This window comes from Pyxicephalus adspersus, chromosome 1 (assembly GCF_032062135.1).
Source record: "Pyxicephalus adspersus chromosome 1, UCB_Pads_2.0, whole genome shotgun sequence".
Classification (NCBI taxonomy): Eukaryota; Metazoa; Chordata; class Amphibia; order Anura; family Pyxicephalidae; genus Pyxicephalus; species Pyxicephalus adspersus.
The window spans coordinates 32,527,980-32,547,634 of record NC_092858.1 but is presented as its reverse complement, the minus strand read 5'-3'; the positions used below and the strand labels follow the sequence as shown (position 1 = coordinate 32,547,634).

The 19,655-nt window shown below is 34.6% G+C and overlaps 1 protein-coding gene across 1 annotated transcript in view; it reads left to right on the top strand.

The window, feature by feature from the left end:
* LOC140326698 (keratin, type II cytoskeletal 5-like) overlaps positions 1 to 6,426 on the top strand; it is a gene marked incomplete in the record, with an annotated part of 25,377 nt that extends 18,951 nt beyond the window's left edge. The window contains 7 exon segments of the mRNA XM_072405544.1: positions 1,699 to 1,900; positions 2,699 to 2,919; positions 3,418 to 3,478; positions 4,089 to 4,184; positions 4,496 to 4,660; positions 5,592 to 5,717; positions 6,202 to 6,426. Of these exon segments, the coding sequence (XP_072261645.1) occupies positions 1,699 to 1,900; positions 2,699 to 2,919; positions 3,418 to 3,478; positions 4,089 to 4,184; positions 4,496 to 4,660; positions 5,592 to 5,717; positions 6,202 to 6,426 (1,096 nt within the window).
* Between the last annotated feature and the right edge of the window lie 13,229 nt (positions 6,427 to 19,655).

Here is a 19,655-nt window from a genome sequence, read left to right as displayed (position 1 = left end):
CTGGGTTCCAGGCCAAGAACAAATATGCAAATCAAAGTCACAAAATAATTAATGTTAGGGATAGTCAAGCAGCTAGCATTTTTAGAATGTAGTTAGCAGTAGTAGCCCCTATATTTAGCATAGGGTTCTTTCAACATTTGTCTTGACCTTTAACAAAACTGCAGTTGTGATTCTGGTACAAGCCATTTGGTAATTGCAAAAGTGGTGCGGTGCTATAAATCTTGCCTGAATGTCTAGGGTTAGATATTGAAAAAAACCCCAATAAGGTACCCTTTGTGTACTTCTTTCATAACTACACAGTTCTATAACTTTTAAGGCTCTAAAATCTTTTTTAGAAAAGCCCTAAAAAAAGCCCTTTTCGAAAAATTTTTAGAAAAGCCCTTTTCCTACCAGCATGCCATACAGCCGTCTAGGGTCCCAATAAGCCCCATCAAATATGCTGCCATGGGTAAAAAAAAAACTTGGCCTTGCTTCATTGTATATGCTGAAACCCAAGGCTGCTCTGAAATATAGGAAGCCCAGCGACTGCCAAATCCACCACCAGAATTGATTGGCAGTGAGTCTGGAGACTGTACTACCAATACATACTAGTATGATTCTGTGAAAAGGTCCTTGCGCACTCAAGGTAAAAAGCTCAAAGTGCCCCATCACTATTAACTAGAAGGTGAAATACTACAGCAGCATAGGTAGCATGTCGTGCTGTTCTTGCAACCTTCCATCCTTGCTGAAGCACCCAAGGTGACCTTCTCTTCTACCTCTCCCTGACAACAGCTTTTTGCATTCAGTGTAGGGGTGCTTATGGAACTAGACTTTTTTCTGTAGCTATCTGTAGTGAATTGCAAAATAAGAAGGTTTAATATTACTTTTTGATGTGTGGAATGAAATTAGCTAATTTGGGATAACTATTTAGCTGGCCTTTAGTTGGGCTCTTCCACAACCCCTTAAAACCATTACCCCTACAAAATTTAGGTAGATCCTCAAAGACTAGCGTTGAGGACCCCTGACTTAGAGCTTCTTGAAGTAATATGTCTGTACATGGCCATTTTTTTGCATTTTTATAATTGAATAATACCCTTATGAGACCTTTTAATTGGACAGGACTTGTATACTGGAACATCTGTTAAATAGTATTACCATTGACACTGGGTGCTAAAAACTTGGTAATTTGTAAAATTTCTAAAGAACATAAAGTTATATAACTTTACAACACAGACCTGTAACCTGTAAGCCTTCAAGCAAAACAACATATTTTCCTCTAAATATGCTTAGCAGGTTGACAACAAGAAACTGCTTCAAGGCATGGCGAGGACACAAATGTAAACTGATCACCTTAAAAAATGGCCAAGCCCATTATTTTATGAAGATAAAAGGATAAGAGTAGTAAAGGTCTGGCACTTGTGCACTTATTGAACTTCGCCACAGTTCACCTCCTTGCTGCATTGCCGCAACCATGAGCCGGAGCATTCGTTTTTCATCCTCTAATGCAGCTCCAAGAGGTTTCAGCTCAACCTCTGTAGGAGGAAGTGCCGGCAGGACCACCATCAGCTCATCCTCTCAGTTTGGTGGTGCAGGTCTCCGAGCTGCACCAAGTGCTGGATTTGGGAGTAGAAGCCTCCTAAATGTTGGCTCCGGCAAAAGAGTGTCATCAATAAGCAGTGCCCGGGAGTCCGGTTTTGGTGGTGGACTTGGTGGTGGATATGGTGCTGGATTTGGTGGTGGTTTTGGTGCTGGTTTCAGCTCTGGGCCTGCACCATCTGCAGGTATTGTAAACGTCACCGTTAACAGACAACTCCTGGCTCCACTCTCCTTGGAAATTGATCCTAATGTTTCTGTAGTGAAGAAGGAAGAAAGGGAACAGATTAAGACATTAAACAACAAGTTTGCCTCCTTCATAGACAAGGTAAAGTGTTGTGTTTCCAATCACCGATTTGCTTTAACTATTATAGTAATAACCTTGTAGGTAAATTCAAGATGCAATATTTTGTATTTCAAAATTTTACAGTTGCTTATACTAATGCATTGAGCCTTAATTAATGTCATGATACAAAGCATAGCGGTGTCTAGCATCTCATAACAACCAATCAGATGTGATCTTTATTCCGTCTTATGCAGTTACTCAAATGAAAACTGATCTTTGAATATTTATTATGATTGCTCAATAATGCAATTTGTATGAAATAGATCTCTGTAGTGGGCCTACTCAGATGATTAATGCCAAGGGAAAGCATAGAATATCAACAAATCAGAACTCAGCTATATTATCTTTATTATATAAAATGTTTTATGATCTATAATTGCTAAATGGAAATCTATGTGTTTGTCACCTGTTACTGTACTTCATATATCAATATTAATAATTGCATCATCTTGATTAGGCCTGGTAATGTATAACACTTACGTATTAATTGATTGCCTAGAGCAATGATAATGTATCAGTGATTCAAAACCCTTCAGATTCAAGATCACTGTTCTCACTGTTGTAATATTAAAAAATGAATATTTATTGACTTATTAGGCCTTTTTGCATGTATTCCGTTATGTCTAAATGTCTGCGGTCACTGGGTTTGGAGGGTACCCATACTGTAATACAAAGATGTTTACTGTTGCTATAAATGTCACTAGTGTGCAACTCAAATGTTATATCTTGATTGCGCCTTCCATGTAGTAAGTTGTTTCTTTGTTGTCCATTTCCTAATAGGTTAGATTCCTTGAGCAGCAAAATCAAGTGCTTGAGACCAAATGGAACTTGCTCCAGCAACAGGGTGGTGGACAGTCTGGCCAAAGGAACAACCTTGAACCTTTTTTCCAGGCCTACATAAACAATCTGAGGAAGCAGCTAGATGCTCTTTCAAGTGATAAAGGTCGTCTGGAGGCTGAACTTCGTAATGAGCAGGATCGTGTTGAGGACTTTAAGCGCAGGTACAGATGAATGATTCAGGTGGAATTATAGCACAGTAAACTAGGATAAATGGACAGGTACACTCTCTAAAACCAACATGTACACTCTAAAACCCACAAAACATTACATGGAAATCAGGACCTGAAAGGCTTGAAATAATAAAACAGTGCAAGTAAAAGTACACAAATGCATATACAAAAATTAGGAATACATTTTTATTTTCATTTCATGTCAGAATAGTTGGCATGAGCTAAAGATGCCAGTGGTACATGACTTGACATTCAATGCTTGCCTAGAGCTTCTTGAATCCTAAGGCTAAAAATCAAGTTTGGAAAGATCATTGCTGAATTGTCATAACCACCTTTTACTCTTACTCAAGAAATAAAAATATTACCATTTATAAATCTTCAGCTACTTCAAAGAAAATCGAGAATTACATGTGTTTTCTGATCCTCACTTTATGAATACAAGCATTTGTGTAAATCATATTATCAAAACTAACTTGTATTTCTTCACAGATATGAAGATGAAATTAACCTGAGAACTGCAGCAGAAAATGATTTTGTAATCCTCAAGAAGGTAAACTAGGAACTATGCCAAAACACAATAGGACAACAGCAATTTTTTAAATAGTATGCATTTTATGAATAGTACACATAAAGGTATTTCAATGTGAATTAATGCAGTTGAAATACCTTTAGGGCCCTTTTACTTCTCAAATGTGTTGTTGTACATTATTGTGTGATAAGTCATCCATTATTGTACTTTACATTAAGGCAAGCTTTTTAATATACATTAGTTACCAACACTACTAAATGGGCTAAAAAATGTGCTTGCAGTTTTTTGATGCACTGGAGAGCACCACAAAGTACGGTATGTTGTTTCATCACTTTAAAACACTGACTTGCAGATTGGAATTTCCTAGTTTTGCTGACTCAGCTGATCATCATTCTTATACTGGGGCAGATTTTCAAAGCATAGAAGATCATTGTCAGCAAAACAACAAAGCAACTAAAAATTTCACAAGGTGGTCAGTAATGGCTAAAACCATACATAAAAGGTTTCCTTTGGAAAAACATATCTCCTAACTGGCATCAGTAGACATTAGTTATGTAACTAATTAGGTAACTGAAAAGTCTGTGTTTTATGCTTCATTTTACCATCAATTAACAATGTTTCCCATTTCCAGGATGTTGATGCAGCTTATCTGAACAAGGTGGAGCTTGAGGCCAAAGTGAACGCACTCAATGATGAAATTGCCTTCCTAAGGGCTCTTTATGAGCAGGTAATAGATGTTTACTAACGTGCGACGTTTCCTGCAGCTTGTTTCTAGAACAGTACATAGTAATGTAGGTAGTACACACAAATTAGTACCTTAGTACTTAGAACCACTAAGTAAAAAAATAAAAAGGAAAAGAACATCCTAATGGATCATGGAAAATTATTATATACATTATTTCTGCTTCAAACTTCAAAGACTTTCAGATTTTTAAAACTTCAATATGCAGGTTATGATGCTACCTGTTTAGATGCAAATCATACATCAAACTTCTTTGAATATACACTGAAATAACTGGCTTTTTGTTGAAATTACAGGAGCTCAATGACCTTAGACAACAGGTGTCTGACACCTCTGTCATCCTGTCTATGGACAACAACAGGTCTCTCAACTTGGATGACATTATTGCCGAAGTCAAGGGTCAGTACGAGGAATTGGCCAACAGGAGCAGAGCTGAGGCAGAAGATACTTACAAAAACAAGGTGAGGACTGAATCTGCATAATAAGCCTACAAACAAGGTTTAGAAAAGAATAAATTACTTAACTGCTTAATATTTATTTTATGTATTTATATACCATTAGCATATAAGGAACTTAACCTAGGACACAGATCTTTCTTTTCATAGTGTGCTCTCCCTACCTCAGTCAAATAATGCCTAAACGGCATGTAACCTATGTATATTTCAGAATAGTAATAGGTAACCTTCAGAAAATAGCAAAGACATATACTGGATCTGCCTATAAAGATTTTTAAAATATTTATTCTCTGTTTCAACTCTTCTGTTCAAAGCTATCTAGTTGTATCACTTTATAAAACATTACTTTTCTTTTTTTTCCATTATTAAGAGAACATTACTTTTCACTTGGTTAGTGAAGGTGAAACAAAGTAAAAATGAACTTTGTAGAGAACACCCAATCAAGTGCAAGTAAAAGTTTTTTGGTGCAATGAAAAAAATGTTCTTGCATGTGATTGGATGATTTAAGTCACCTTCTTCACCTAGATTTCTGATTTTGTTCTTTACCAAGTGAATGCGAGCTGATATTCACTTAGCTTAGTGAGTGACTTAAATTGGCGCTGACGTCAGTTAACCAGACAAGTGAAAGCAAAAATCTTGCTTTTAATCCCTGTGCATGTGATTTACTAAACTAATTGAAAACAGCCTTGCAAAATTATTTGGTAAGTGGACATGTTTTACACCTCAAATAAAAAGGGGGCCAATATATCCTCAAATTATAATTTATTGTAGGTTAATTTAATACTTCTATACTCCATGGAGATTCATGGTAGTCTATAAAAGCATTACCCAGGCTAACTGGTGCTAAGTTCTAAGCCACCACACTAACAAATCTAACTAATTTGTATTACTGTGTTTTACTACCTGTAACTCCAGTTATTTGTGATTCTATCAACAGGTCCAGCAGCTCCAGAGTGTTGCAGGGCAACAAGGAGATGAGCTGAAAAACCAGAAGAATGAGATTTCTCAACTTAACAGAGCTATCCAGAGGCTTAAAGCTGAAATTGAGAATGTGAAGAAACAGGTAAATAGTCTTCCTGAAATGCTTTCATTAAAAAAAAACAAAAAAACCCATATCAAATATTTTGGCGAAATCTATCAAATGTTTTTTTTTTTATATTGATATGGGAAAGAAAATTGAACATTTTTACATTTGAATAAATATAAAAGGAATCCCTTTATTATTAAATCAGCACTTCATCTAATCGACTAATCAATGAAGTATTTGAAATTATATGATTGTTATTACAAAGTATTTTTAAAAGCTGAATAATAAATTTACCAAAGCACTAGGAATTTTCCCAAATGACATTGTTCATTTTCTATCATTATTGCTTAAGTACAGTTATACTTTGCTTATTTGCTAGAAAAAAAAAAAACACAAGCAAATATATTAAGAATATCAGGTTCCTAAAAATGTGGAATTTACCTTAATTTTCCTCATTACATTGTTGCATATGTATGAACATTTAAAAAACTAATACATCATGCATATTAAATGTCTTTAGATTGCAGCTCTTGAATTATCCATTGCTGAAGCTGAACAAAGAGGAGAAAGTGCTCTAAATGATGCTCGTAGTAAACTGGCTGAGCTGGAGGCTGCTCTGCAGAGGCTGAAACAGGACATGGCTCGCCAATTGAGAGAATACCAGGAACTGATGAATGTCAAACTGGCCTTGGATGTTGAGATTGCCACCTACAGGAAACTGTTGGAAGGAGAAGAAAGCAGGTAAATTACATTAAAACTTAGCATAAGTTAGTTCCAATTAGTTTCCTTTCTTTTGTAAAAAGGATGTCATTTACCATGAATTTATTTAGTTAGCTAATCTATAAATCCAACAATAAAAGTATTCAGCTGAAAAAGTTTTTAGGTTTTCAGCAAGAACAAAATCAATGTGGAAACAGCCCTTACCACTGGGGATAATTCCAAGCTATTTACTGCAGCACATAAACAACAGTTTGGATTGGTATATCTTTGTGTTCTTTAAATAAAGAATTTGCTTTGACAGTAGTTCCGTGAAAACACCATAGTGAAGTTTTCCAAACCATGCAGTTAAATTCCTATATGTAATATTTAACCACGGTTTGCTGAAAATGCGGATTTCAGTCATTATAACCTAATTTTGTTAGAAGGCATATATTAATTTATTTTACTATATACATTATATAAATCAGTGTTCTAATTTGCCCTACTATCATGGCGTTGTCTTATTTAGTTCCTTTACCTTTTTTCCAACAGGATTTCAGGGGAAATCAGCAACCAAGTGAATGTTTGTAAGTATTAATTATATGTTTATTTATTATCCTATATGGGGGTACAAATGTCAAGTCTCTCCCTTAATCCAAGATTTCTACAGAATTCTCTACACACATAATGTACAAATAATGTATTATAACCATCCTTGGGATCTCAAACAAATCACAACCTTTATTTTATTGCATTATATTTTATTGTTATATCATATTATGAAATACAGCTTTTCCTTAGCACTGAAAAATTCATGATGGATAAAGTCACCAGTTTTAATGATGATGGGACACTTCTATTTGCCTCTTTGCTGCTTTATAGAGGTGCTTTGGCTGGAAGTTCCAGGCATTTGGTACTTCAGCGTCATAACTATAATACATTACATTACTAGTTGTAGACTATACTTTTCTACTTGAAAGTAACGTAATGCTATTTCGTTTGGATGTTAAGAATCCTAAACTAGTGTAAAATCGCACATATCCACATTGCTTATGGATAAAATAAAAAGTGGTAAAATGATTATGGATAGTTGTAATGTAAATTTAAAAGGAGTCTTAATAAAATTATCATGACTCTGGAATGTAAAATGTGATTTTCCCAAAACCAGATGTCAGCTGCTACCATTGAAATTTTCATAGTAGAAGATAAAGTAGTAGAATATTAAAAAAAATAATATTTTTTGAGTCATTGGTAAGATTTCTACTCCTCATAAACTATTGATATAGATTAGGCTCAATAATCTTAGTTCGTCTTTTTTAACCATCTGTGTACTTTTGTTCTGCAGCTGTTGTAAGTGGCGTTAGCTCCTCAGCAGGTGGTGGCTTTGGTTCTGGTTATGGAGGCAGCATCTCAAGCTCATCAAGCAGCATCACCAGTGCTGGAAGATCAGACAAGAAAAGAGGAGCAGTGAAGATTATCTCAACAACTGAAAACCGTAAAAGTTTCCAAGCTTCCCAATAAAAACATCTGAGTATGCTGTGAATTAAATACATGGTCTATTAAGGTCTTTATGATCATTGTGATGTTCAAATCTCAATGTATTTGGACAGAGCTTCTTCAGATTTTCTCCACAAACCAGATTATGCAAGTGGAGGTGCTGGGTTTGGGAATTCTGCTTGTCTTAAACTGAGATACTTGTGCATACTGCCTTTTGAAACAATAAAAATAAATCATATACAAATTTCTGGGACTTACTGAGTGGTCTGTCTAGAATGATACATTTTTTTTGAAAAATAGGTACTTTTGAAAAATAAATAAAGCTTAATAGCAGTTTTTCACTTAATAAATTAGTTTTACGAGGGTTCTTCAAAAAGTTTCCGCACTTTTTTAAAACTCTATTTATTAGGAATTTCATACACAAATTATAACTGTTTACATTTGATACATGTTTAGTCACATGACACTCTTCATGGCCAATTACTACTCCTTCCACCCTCACTGTTTCCAACAAAATATAAAAGTGTGGAAACTTTTTGAAGACCTCTCATACTTGATTCAAATATGAAAGGAGTGATGACTTCTAAATCACCTGACATCTTAGGTAAGACCCATATCCAATGTGTTTTCTTAATTTTCCACATATGCAATATGCATATATGTAAATATCCAGTCATGAATATAGCCTAAGTTTCACAGCAGTGGTACATTTAAAAGGGGATTATGTCTGTCATTGATATTTAGCCTCTGTAAGCTGCATTGATGCTGTGTCCCCTTGTTCCCTACAGAATGGCTTGCCTGTGCTACCCATATGGCTTTGATTAGGCAGCATGGCACAAAGGATTGCCACTTCCTGAAACTACTCCTGCATCCTACCAGGGAAAAGAAAAAATGAAGTATACACAGGGAGGAAAAAAGAGAGCATGGGGGTAAACTGAGCGAGTTTGGGCATGTTGACTGGTACCCTGTCAGGTGCTCTTTATACTGACTGGCAGCAGAGCAGGCAGTGAAGGTACAACTACCAGAGAGAGGGGTAGAAGTTACAGGGGGTTATTACTGGGCTGGAAGTTATTGGTGGACTGGGGGTTATAGTGGGAGTCTTAAGGTTATTATTTGCCTAGACATGGTGGTTATACTTACTGGCCATGACACTTGCAGGAGGTTGATGCTAGCCCTTATCATTGCTGGTTCTGACTCTTGCTAAGGGTTATCACTACTAGCCTTGACACTTACTTGGGGTAATTGCTGACCATGACATTTGCTGTGTTTATTATGCTTGTTCTGGCACTTTTTAGGAGTATTGCTGGTACTAACTCTTACCTGTGAAGCAACGCCCGATTTGCTGACCATGCCCACTTCTTGACCACAACCACAAACATGCGCCATTAGGAATCCCTCCAGGGAGACATTGCCCCTAACTTAGGTCAACATTAAGTCTCATCATGGTGGGACTGACAGAAAAAAAATAGTCAGTGTTCCAGGCAGGAAGCGGAACATCTCAAATATCCAAACATCGAGCAATAACTAGTCTGAAGGAGCTACTAAATACAGATAGTGTGGACGTTAACCTGGATACAGAAGGTTTAAAAACCTTGGAAAGTTTCCATAAGATACTGTGGGTTGATTGTCAAACCAATTTTTATAAAATGTGGCAGCCCTTATTTTTTTCACCTTAATAAGAGCTTACACATAAATTCTGCATTATCTATATCCCAACTGGTAAACATCACGTATGGATAGGTGTGAGGAGCCATATAGTATATTTTTAATGGCTGGGTGTAAAAGTGTTTGTGTGGGGAGAAGGAGGTGATGAAGCTTAGCATCTTAGAGGGTTAGAAACGGTGGCTGGTCAATAAGCTACCTACTGTTATTACCAGGAGAAGTAAAAAAAAAGCCTAAAGGATGAAAACTAGCACCACATCCAGGCATTGAAATGTGTAATGTGTGGTCTTGACTTTTAAAGCATTTTGGGAAAGCCCTGTTTTGGATCCATGGTTCGCAGTTTGGTGAGGGAGAAATAAATTGTCTTACACAAAGCCCCAACCTTAAACCTTCTGGGTTCAATTCAAATATGGATTGCAGTCCAGGTCTTTTGTCTAACATGAGTGCCTGATCTCACAAATGTACTTTAACCCAAATTCCCAGGCACACTTCAAAATCTTTTTTTTAACACTTTTAAGAATAATGGAGGCTATTCTATCATGTGTTGGCAACCCCAAAAATTTTACCATGGGAATGGGATGTCCTCATATAGCTGCGATGGTCAGTTGTTCGCAAACATTTGACCATATGGTGTATTCATGGCACATTTGGACTGTACAACTTGATTACGATAAGTGTAGAACATAACATGTCGGATGAAGATATGCACATCTGTATTCTTTAGGAAGTCCTGTACTACAAGAACTGATCAATTTATGTTCAGTGTATGTATTAGAAATGCTACTGTGTCTGGTTTGTCATTAATTGATTATACTGCTACTACTGTTAATGTACCACTACTACTACTTATATTATATATAGCATATTATGTGATGTCAGTAAACAAGAAAGCACATGACTTGCAACTCCAGGCTAGCCATATTGATTATACTGTGTTGCTTTTATCTTTCTTCTGTTAGTTATTTCTCATAACTGAACTATTTTGATAACAATCTTATTGCAATGAATATGTGAAAGATATATTGCTTAGGTAGACTTTCTACATTCTCAAGTCTCTAAATGGAACCAAGCCCTTTTTATTGTTGCAGAAGATAAGATTTTGCTTACATTGCAGTACATATTGTCTCACACCCTCATGCAACATCCTTCATACAAGTCATGTGTAAGTTAATGGGGTGAGAGCAAAAACACAGCTGCAGGGGATTTTAGAGTTGGGAGAGCCACTGACTTCTCACCTTTCTGCAGATACAGGTATAAAATAAATCAACTAATAGGGGAGTATTGTGTGGACCTAGAATACAATTATTTTACCCTCTTTATAAGGAGATTAACTTTTAAAAAAACGTTTGATTCACCAACAATTTGCCGAAATCATAGCTGTTATACAGTTCATAGTGTGTTCATTTTTAGCAATTACACATTTTGGTTCCTCTTTGTGGGCTTATTAATATTTTTTTCGAGGAAATGATTGGAAAAAGATCATAGGTCCCTAAACCATGAAGTCATCCATGACAATTTGAATTACAAAGTCATGGCACTCCTTTTTGACTTCTGCACTGTATGCACTATATTCCTCATTACATAGGCCTGACTCCTGCATTCTATATACTATATATTTCTAACTGAGGTGCCATATATGCCGTGTTGTATTTTTCATGGTCATAATGACCACTGCACTGTATAACCAGGGTTGTAAATTACGTACACTTGACCACCGTACCATTTGTTGAGCATTACATTGTCCTAACCAAAGTGTTCTTCTTTAAATTAGGCACTGGCAAAGTGTTAGCTCAATGCCAATATTGTATTTCTCCGTGTGGGCTTGTGTGTTGTACCCCATTTAAAAAAAAAATTAGCTGGAGTTTATGGAAAATATTGTAAACTGGCTTGCAATCTTTTGTCAGTACATTTACAAGTTTTTGTAATATGAATTTTGAAATGTCAACAGACTTATTTAATAGAGAAAGCAAATAACAGTGCTTAAAGAAATAACGGATAGAAATGAATATAGATTGTGATTAGTTTCTAGATGTACAACTCTTTGTGTTTTGCATTGTTTGCTTATAACCCTGGAAAAATACACTTGTTTTAAATGTAGAATGCTAGGTACTAATTCTGCTAAGTTTACTATGATAACATAACTTGAGCGTATTTAAGGTTACATAAACAGGCAATACTGTAGTGTATAATAATAATTGCCAATCAATACCAATGGAACAATGCAGAAACTTTGCATTAATTAGTCTGACAAATTTACCTTAGTATTTCTTACCTGCTGGGCAAAGTACTTTAATTACTTTTCAAGGAGCTACGTGGCAGGATAATTATATTTCTGGCAACACCTGCATCTAAAGTGTGTGGTAGTTTATGAATATTATTTTATTCTTTGCTGTTTGTGTTATATGTAATATTTATATATTGTTCATAAAGTCATTTTTCTTTACCATGAAAAAAATACAAAGTTGTTGGGTTTTTTCTCATTATATTTTATGCAAACCTTAATTGCCTTTATGTTTAAATGAAAACATCTTTATACTGTATTTTTATGCAGCTTTTAATTGAATTGATAGTATGTTTAAATGCATTGTAATAAATTCCCATAATTATACATTCATGTTTAAGTTTCATGTCTCAACAAATGTATGAAATTATTTCTATGTACAGAACAGAATTTGCATGTAGATGTATACGTTTAAACCATGTGCACTGCACTATTGTTAAGTGTATGTAAAGCTAAACATACAATTTGTTTTAGAAAGAGTCAATTTAATTAAAGTTAATTTTGCTGAAACCTCTTCACCTCCTATCCTTAATAGACAGTGATCGGAATTTTCATTTCAGATAACTTGCTCCCATTGGATGATATTTATTCTCTTACTTTGATGTCAATTCAATTTATTTAGCATTTTCCTTACTGTTCATTTCAGTGATCTAACCATTTTCTGTGGTTTATTATTCCTTACTATGGGCCGTTTGGGCTCTGAATACAACCCCTGGTTCCTTCTTTTACAGCCCAACGGCTGTGGGCAAACCAGCCTAATTCTACTTCAGCTTTTAATTTAAATTCCATTGTGATTGTGTATCAAATGCAATGCTGCCCTCAAAGCTGAATTAGTGAAATTTGAACTGAATTTCATTGAAGTTTGTTACATTTATTGACACCAAATTTTCAATTTTAATCTCTACAATTAATAAAATAGTTTAAAACATTGATATTTCCTACACTTTTTGTTATTGCAACTTTTTTCTGTTTTTGCCAGTTCTTTACAGAAGAAAGCTATGTATCTAACTAGGACTGTAAGAGGCAGAATAATAGTTGTAGTAGTTTTTCCTTTGCATAATCTGCTATTTTCTCCCTCTTTTTTTTTCCTTGTTTTGATACAATATTGGTAAAGACTCTCTAATCAAAGCTGCTGCTCCAGACCTAAGCAGAGGCGTACACCTGAAGAATCAGTTAGATGCTTGGCTATGACTAGGTGCAATATGGTCTTTAAAAGAACTGACTCTACTTTCCTCTCAATAGAAAGAGAGGCACGTAGCCGTAAGAATTAGGCGCAGTGCCTACATGACCGGGTGCTGGGGCCTAGCCCAGAGCTTTTAAGGGGTTAAGAAAAAAAGTACTTTAATTACTTTTCAAGGAGCTACGTGGCAGGATAATTATATTTCTGGCAACACCTGCATCTAAAGTGTGTGGTAGTTTATGAATATTATTTTATTCTTTGCTGTTTGTGTTATATGTAATATTTATATATTGTTCATAAAGTCATTTTTTTCTCGTTATATTTTATGCAAACCTTAATTGCCTTTATGTTTAAATGAAAACATCTTTATACTGTATTTTTATGCAGCTTTTAATTGAATTGATAGTATGTTTAAATGCATTGTAATAAATTCCCATAAGTATACATTCATTTTTAAGTTTCATGTCTCAACAAATGTATGAAATTATTTCTATTTACAGAACAGAATTTGCATGTAGATGTATACGTTTAAACCATGTGCACTGCACTATTTTTAAGTGTATGTAAAGCTAAACATACATTTTGTTTTAGAAAGAGTCAATTTAATTAAAGTTAATTTTGCTGAAACCTCTTCACTTCCTATCCTTAATAGACAGTGATCGGAATTTTTATTTCAAATAACTTGCTCCCATTGGATGATATTTATTCTCTTACTTTGATGCCAATTCAATTTATTTAGCATTTTCCTTACTCTTCATTTCAGTGATCTAACCATTTTCTGTGGTTTATTATTCCTTACCATGGGCTGTTTGGGCTCTGAATACAACCCCTGGTTCCTTCTTTTACAACCCAATGGCTGTAGGCAAACCAGCCTGATTCTACTTCAGCTTTTGATTTAAATTCCATTGTGATTGTGTATCAGTTGCAATGCTGCCCTCAAAGCTGAATTAGTGAAATTTGAATTGAATTTCATTGAAGTTTGTTACATTTATTGATACCAAATTTTCAATTTTTATCTCTACAATTAATAAATTAGTTTAAAACATTGATATTTCCTACACTTTTTGTTATTGCTACTTTCTTCTGTTTCTGCCAGTTCTTTATAGGAGAAAGCTATGTATCTAACTAGGACTGTAAGAGGCAGAATAATAGTTGTAGTAGTTTTTCCTTTGCATAATCTGCTTTTTTCTCCATCTCTTTCTTTTCTTGTTTTGACACAATATTGGTGAAGACTCTCTAATCAAAGCTGCTGCTCCAGACCTAAGCAGAGGTGTACACTTGAGGAATCAGTTAGATGCTTGGCTATGACTAGGTGCAATATGGTCTTTAAAAGAACTGATACTACTTTCCTCTCCATAGAATGACAACTACGTTTTTGTTCTCTAATTCATGTAAATGGTCCTAAAAGCAGGGGAAAGTGTGGCGAAGATGGTGAAGAGGAAAAAAAAAGCTGTTCTATGGAGTAGAGAATGGGAGCAATCCATCTAAGTGTCATCCTGGGGGAAGGGGCTGTTATCATGATACCTTGAACTTACAAGAAAATAATACATCACCACTAAAGTACTTTCTACTCAGAGCATGAGAAGATGCAAAGAGAAGGAGCACCCAATGTGTCATGCAATCGCCCTGAACACATCTGCATACACTTACATTTAGAAATTAACAAAGAGAAGACACACAGCGCACACCATGCCAAGAACAGGCATGGTTTAAATACAATGAAATGTGTGGCTTCAATTTCCTATAGATATTAAGCCTCTAAAATGAATGTACAGAGAGATCCAATACTTCGACTAAGCCAACTCTAAGGAATACCTTCAGTTGCAAATTGCACAGCAAGAAGCAACTGAGAAAATAAACACCAGCCAGGATGTAATATACAACGTAATAGACAACAATGTGTCAGAAATAGAATAAATAAAAAGACATGCAAAGAAAATAAGAGCGTCTTTTGGAGAAAGAATGTCTTCATTTTAGTGCCCCAGGAAGGGGAACACAATATTGCTTAGCAAGGGGAAGGATAGAGCCTAGGAAGAGTTAGGTAGAACAATGGTGCCCCCAAAAGAATGTTACATATGTCTACCAAAGACAGGATTATTAAAAATACCCTTTTGCACATAAAAAGATAGATCTGTAAGTGTGCCAACTGCACATTTTGTCTGAGCGCTGCATTATTTGGACAGCAAATTAATTATAAATATACTCCTATTATATATTCTTGTTATTTTTGTTGTTCTAAATCCATCATCCAATAGGATAAATGAATACAGGCACCGATAAAAGGGAGTTGCAGAAAATAAGACCGCAGGGCATATACTGATATACTGAAACAAAATTTACTACACATTATTCCCATGTAATAAATAACACTTTTAAATTTTCCTTTAAAAAATAGCAAGCAGGAACGTGTTACTAAAACTATGTTAACAATGTGGCCATACTCCATAATGAGTAGGTACATGGAACGTGAGAGGCTCAAACCATTACCCTCTTTCCTAAGGGCTGGAAAACTGACAGCCCCATCTCATCTCCTAATTTATAGTGCTATAGGCTGTCCAGTGTTTTCAGAAAAAAACAGTCTTGTCAGAAAATCTCAACTCTAATTACATCTTTAGTAAATCTATATTGGGTTTTATATATATATATATATATATATATATCTCAAGATATAGGTATATATGTATTTAGATACAATCACATTGGAAAGTAAAATAATGCATTTTTAGTACAGTAAAAGCATACAACATAATTATACTGTGTTAGAAATTAGTAAAGGAGAGTAAATTAACTAGTGTAAGTGGGTGAGTGAGCAAATGATTAAGTATGGAATTACTAATTAAATAATTTTGACCATTAAACAATAATAAAAAAAAATGCTTCTTGAGACTTCTTTTTTGGGGGGTTTCTTACAAAAACCACCTTCCATAGGGATGAATGACAATGCATTTAAAATCTAAATAAAGTGTGTGTGTCACTTAATGTAGTGTATAGAGTGTGAATTTAAACCATTATTTTGTAAGGATATCATTCATCTTATATAAAATTAATAATTAAATATTATATCCAAACACCACTATTCTCTACCATGGAATTTAAAATGGGATTTTTCATGCCAAACAAATTTCAATATTCTGCTAAGAAGGTGATTCATTTCTTTTGGTTGCAAAATATGGGGATGTTTGTATGCCTAAAATGGTAATTCATTCTCTTTAAAATAAAAATAATATAGTAAAAACTGCACTCATTTTATAAATGCACACGGATTTCAATGCCCTTGTGTAAGTCAACTGTAAAACTTTCTTTTTAGATTTTAAAGTAGTAAAGCATTGAAAATCCTGTTACTGCAAACCAGAGCTCCAAAAGAACATCTATCCTTACTTTCTGTCTTGCTGACAAAGGTTTCACTAGACAGGAAGTGGAAACAAGTCTGCAACAGCAGCACAGACAAATATAAAAATCTGACTTTGGCGTACAAAGTTCTTTTCTATATTTTTAAAAATATAGTTGAAAATCTGCCAAGGATTTTAACTTCCCACTACTGCAAGTAGAAAAGCATTTTATATATTGTATATATTTGTTTGTATTGCTTTAGGAGAGTTCCCCACGCTTTGTGTCTTCACAACGTTGTCAGGACAGGAAGTGAGGATAAATGCTTCCAATGGAGATTAGAAATGCAGTAACTGGACAATACACAAGAACATTCAATTCTCTAAAGGTTATGTCTCTTAGGGTTGCCAGAAGTGAGATCCCTGTGAGGCGTGTGCATCTAATTTGTCATTTGTAAGGGGTCTCTTTCCACTGTGCTGAATTTTTAATTTATTTAATGTTGTGTATTATACATCAGAAGTAGTAGAAAGATCTAGGAATAATTATTTACTTCCAAAAGCAGTGAGAATGTAAAAAGAGCATGAAGAAAAGGTAGGATCTATAGTTGTGAAATATTGCTAATCCATCCAGTCACTTTGGAGCTGGACCACACCAATAAAAAATGATCAGCTCAGGGTGACATTTTGTGGATATGTGTGCACAAATTTAAACTTGCAGCACAATTTCAAATAATTATAATGAATAATGTATTGTACAGGCAGTAGGCAATCTGCATAGACCAGATTTTTAAAAGTGAGTGATGAATATGAGACTTGTAAAAGTTTAGCTAAAGCCAGCAGAAAGTTTGTATAAATTGCTTTGAAGCTGACCTTACTAAATACTAAACTAAATACAATTTCTGCTGACAATTTGATGTTTTACAATGATCATGAAGCTTGTGGGGTGAGAATAATGGAGTTGAAGCAATTACTGGGTACAAGGAGTCAAAAAAAATGTGCCAAATCCAACTCCAAACCCAACTCCTAATACATTTAAATTATTTAAAAAAATGCAATATGTTACTATTTCAGAGAAAATATTAATATTAAAGTACTTCTCAACACAGCGCAACGAGTAGATACCTAGTGTGAAGTCCAGCTGAGCTTTTATGCAATCTGAAATTTATATATAATTTCTAATCTGGACTATAATATACCATATAAAAAAATCAAGTTCATTTGAGTTGTAATGTTTAAACAAGTTCATTTAAGTGAATATAAATATATATAATATGCAACTATCGTGAGATCTAGAATAAGTCCCACATTCAAAACTTGACTTGCGAAATAAAACAATAAATATATTAATAAATTTAGGTAAAAAGTTTATAAAATTCATCCAGGATAATATACTCCTACCATATGCTGCATAAACATTCCCTGCAGATCTGTTTTGAATCCACTGAGAATGTTGTACACATCGAACACAGAGGTGTTGTGTATTGCGCTATATAGACGTATGAATTTATTATTTTTTAGAAATGACCCTATACAGGAAGATGAGCTTTAGGAAAGTAACATGTTATAAAGTTATCAGGGTTGAAAATGGCCAAAAACCCATCTTTGACAACCTATTCATGTTATATTAAAAACTGCTTAATTTTCTATGCTCATTTCCTAATGAGGGAAACTGTATGATTGTATAACATTCCAGACTGCACTGGGTAGCACTAGATTTTTACCATGCAGAACAAAAAATTTGCCTGCACTGATCAAACAGATGTAACAAAACACTTTCAAATAAATAGTTAAAAATCCATGAGGCCATAAATAGGAGAAGTCCATTAATTGGGTTTACAATCACTCGATTTACCATCTATGTTATTTGAGGCTCAGTATAGACAGACATAAAGTCCGCCCTTGTCAACTTGGATGAAAGTATTAGTGGCTTTTTTTTCTGGAAAAAAACATGATTTTATTTACTCTTTAACTGTAAATAAGAACTTTTAAATATGTCATACAAAAAGACCAACTCAGTTGCTCAGTTGGGTGTGTTTCATATGGGAAAAGTACCACAGTACAGAACCACAGTTTACTACCTCTATACAGCTAGCTACCCTATAATTTTGTGAATATGGGACTGTGACAAGAATACATTTCATTTGATTCACTTCAACAGGTAAGTAGGACAACATACACAAGAGCAATAACAATAAATCATCAGCATTTTAACTTTGTTTAGTCCTGCTAGCTTTTCATTAAAATGGTCAATTTTATATTGATGTGATGTTATCTAGCATGCATACTATAAGTACCAGTACAAATATAAAATTGGGTAACGCTTCACCATGTGCACAGCTATTTCAACAAGGTCAGTATCCTAGTTTTACTCATTGCAGGATATAAAACATAGCAATATTTTGAGTTTGGTGTTAGTTTTCATGCCACCACCCCTCTCCCTTCACCTCTGTCTTTGCGACCAACATTTGACTTGTCCATGTCCTAGTCCTTTTTTTATTGTACTTTTCTAGGTTCCCACTTATTCCAAATTGGCAAAATTGATGGATGTTTGACTATTGGCTTTGCAATCTTTATTGAAACCCAATAAAAACTTGCACATATCAAACATAGAAGGCAATATATAGCATTCCATAAATCTAAAGTCTCTAAAGTTTCAAAGACTCATTTAGTCTTTTAAACCAACCTATAAAAAAAAACAAAAAAAAAAAACAAACAAACCTCAATATTATACTAATCTTGAGATCTATCAGCCAACATTGTTCAATTAGCATTTCAACCATTACCCAGTTCTAGCCAAATTTTCAGAATAGAACAGCAACCAGCTCAGCATATCATCAACCATCATTTATCAAAAAAGATGATGGCAGTTGTAGTTTTAATTCATATAATTTCTACTGTCTGATTTAGTGATTTCACTAGTTTTAGAGCTGAAAACCTTCAGGCCACCTGAAAATGCAATGCAATAGTTTTTGCAAATACTAAAAAAATTGACTATTTTTTTAAAGTATTTACTTATTTCACACATGATTATGTAACCTGGTAATGTTACCTGGTTACCTGGATAACTGTTATCACCTGCTTGTATATGCTGCGCATAATTAAAGCCTTGGAGCAATGTCATTCCTAAAATTTTAGTCAGAGAAATGTTTAAAGCAAAAAGGCACTTTTTTTCTGTCCTTGCTTCCAGGCATGTCAAGCATATTAATTCTGTAAAATGATATCCTCTGCCCAGCACAGGCCAAACACAGAGTATATATAGGACACTTTCCTTAAGCCTGTACTCAGAGGCTCCCTGTCTCTATCACCCATCTCTTTTATCTGTTTATTCA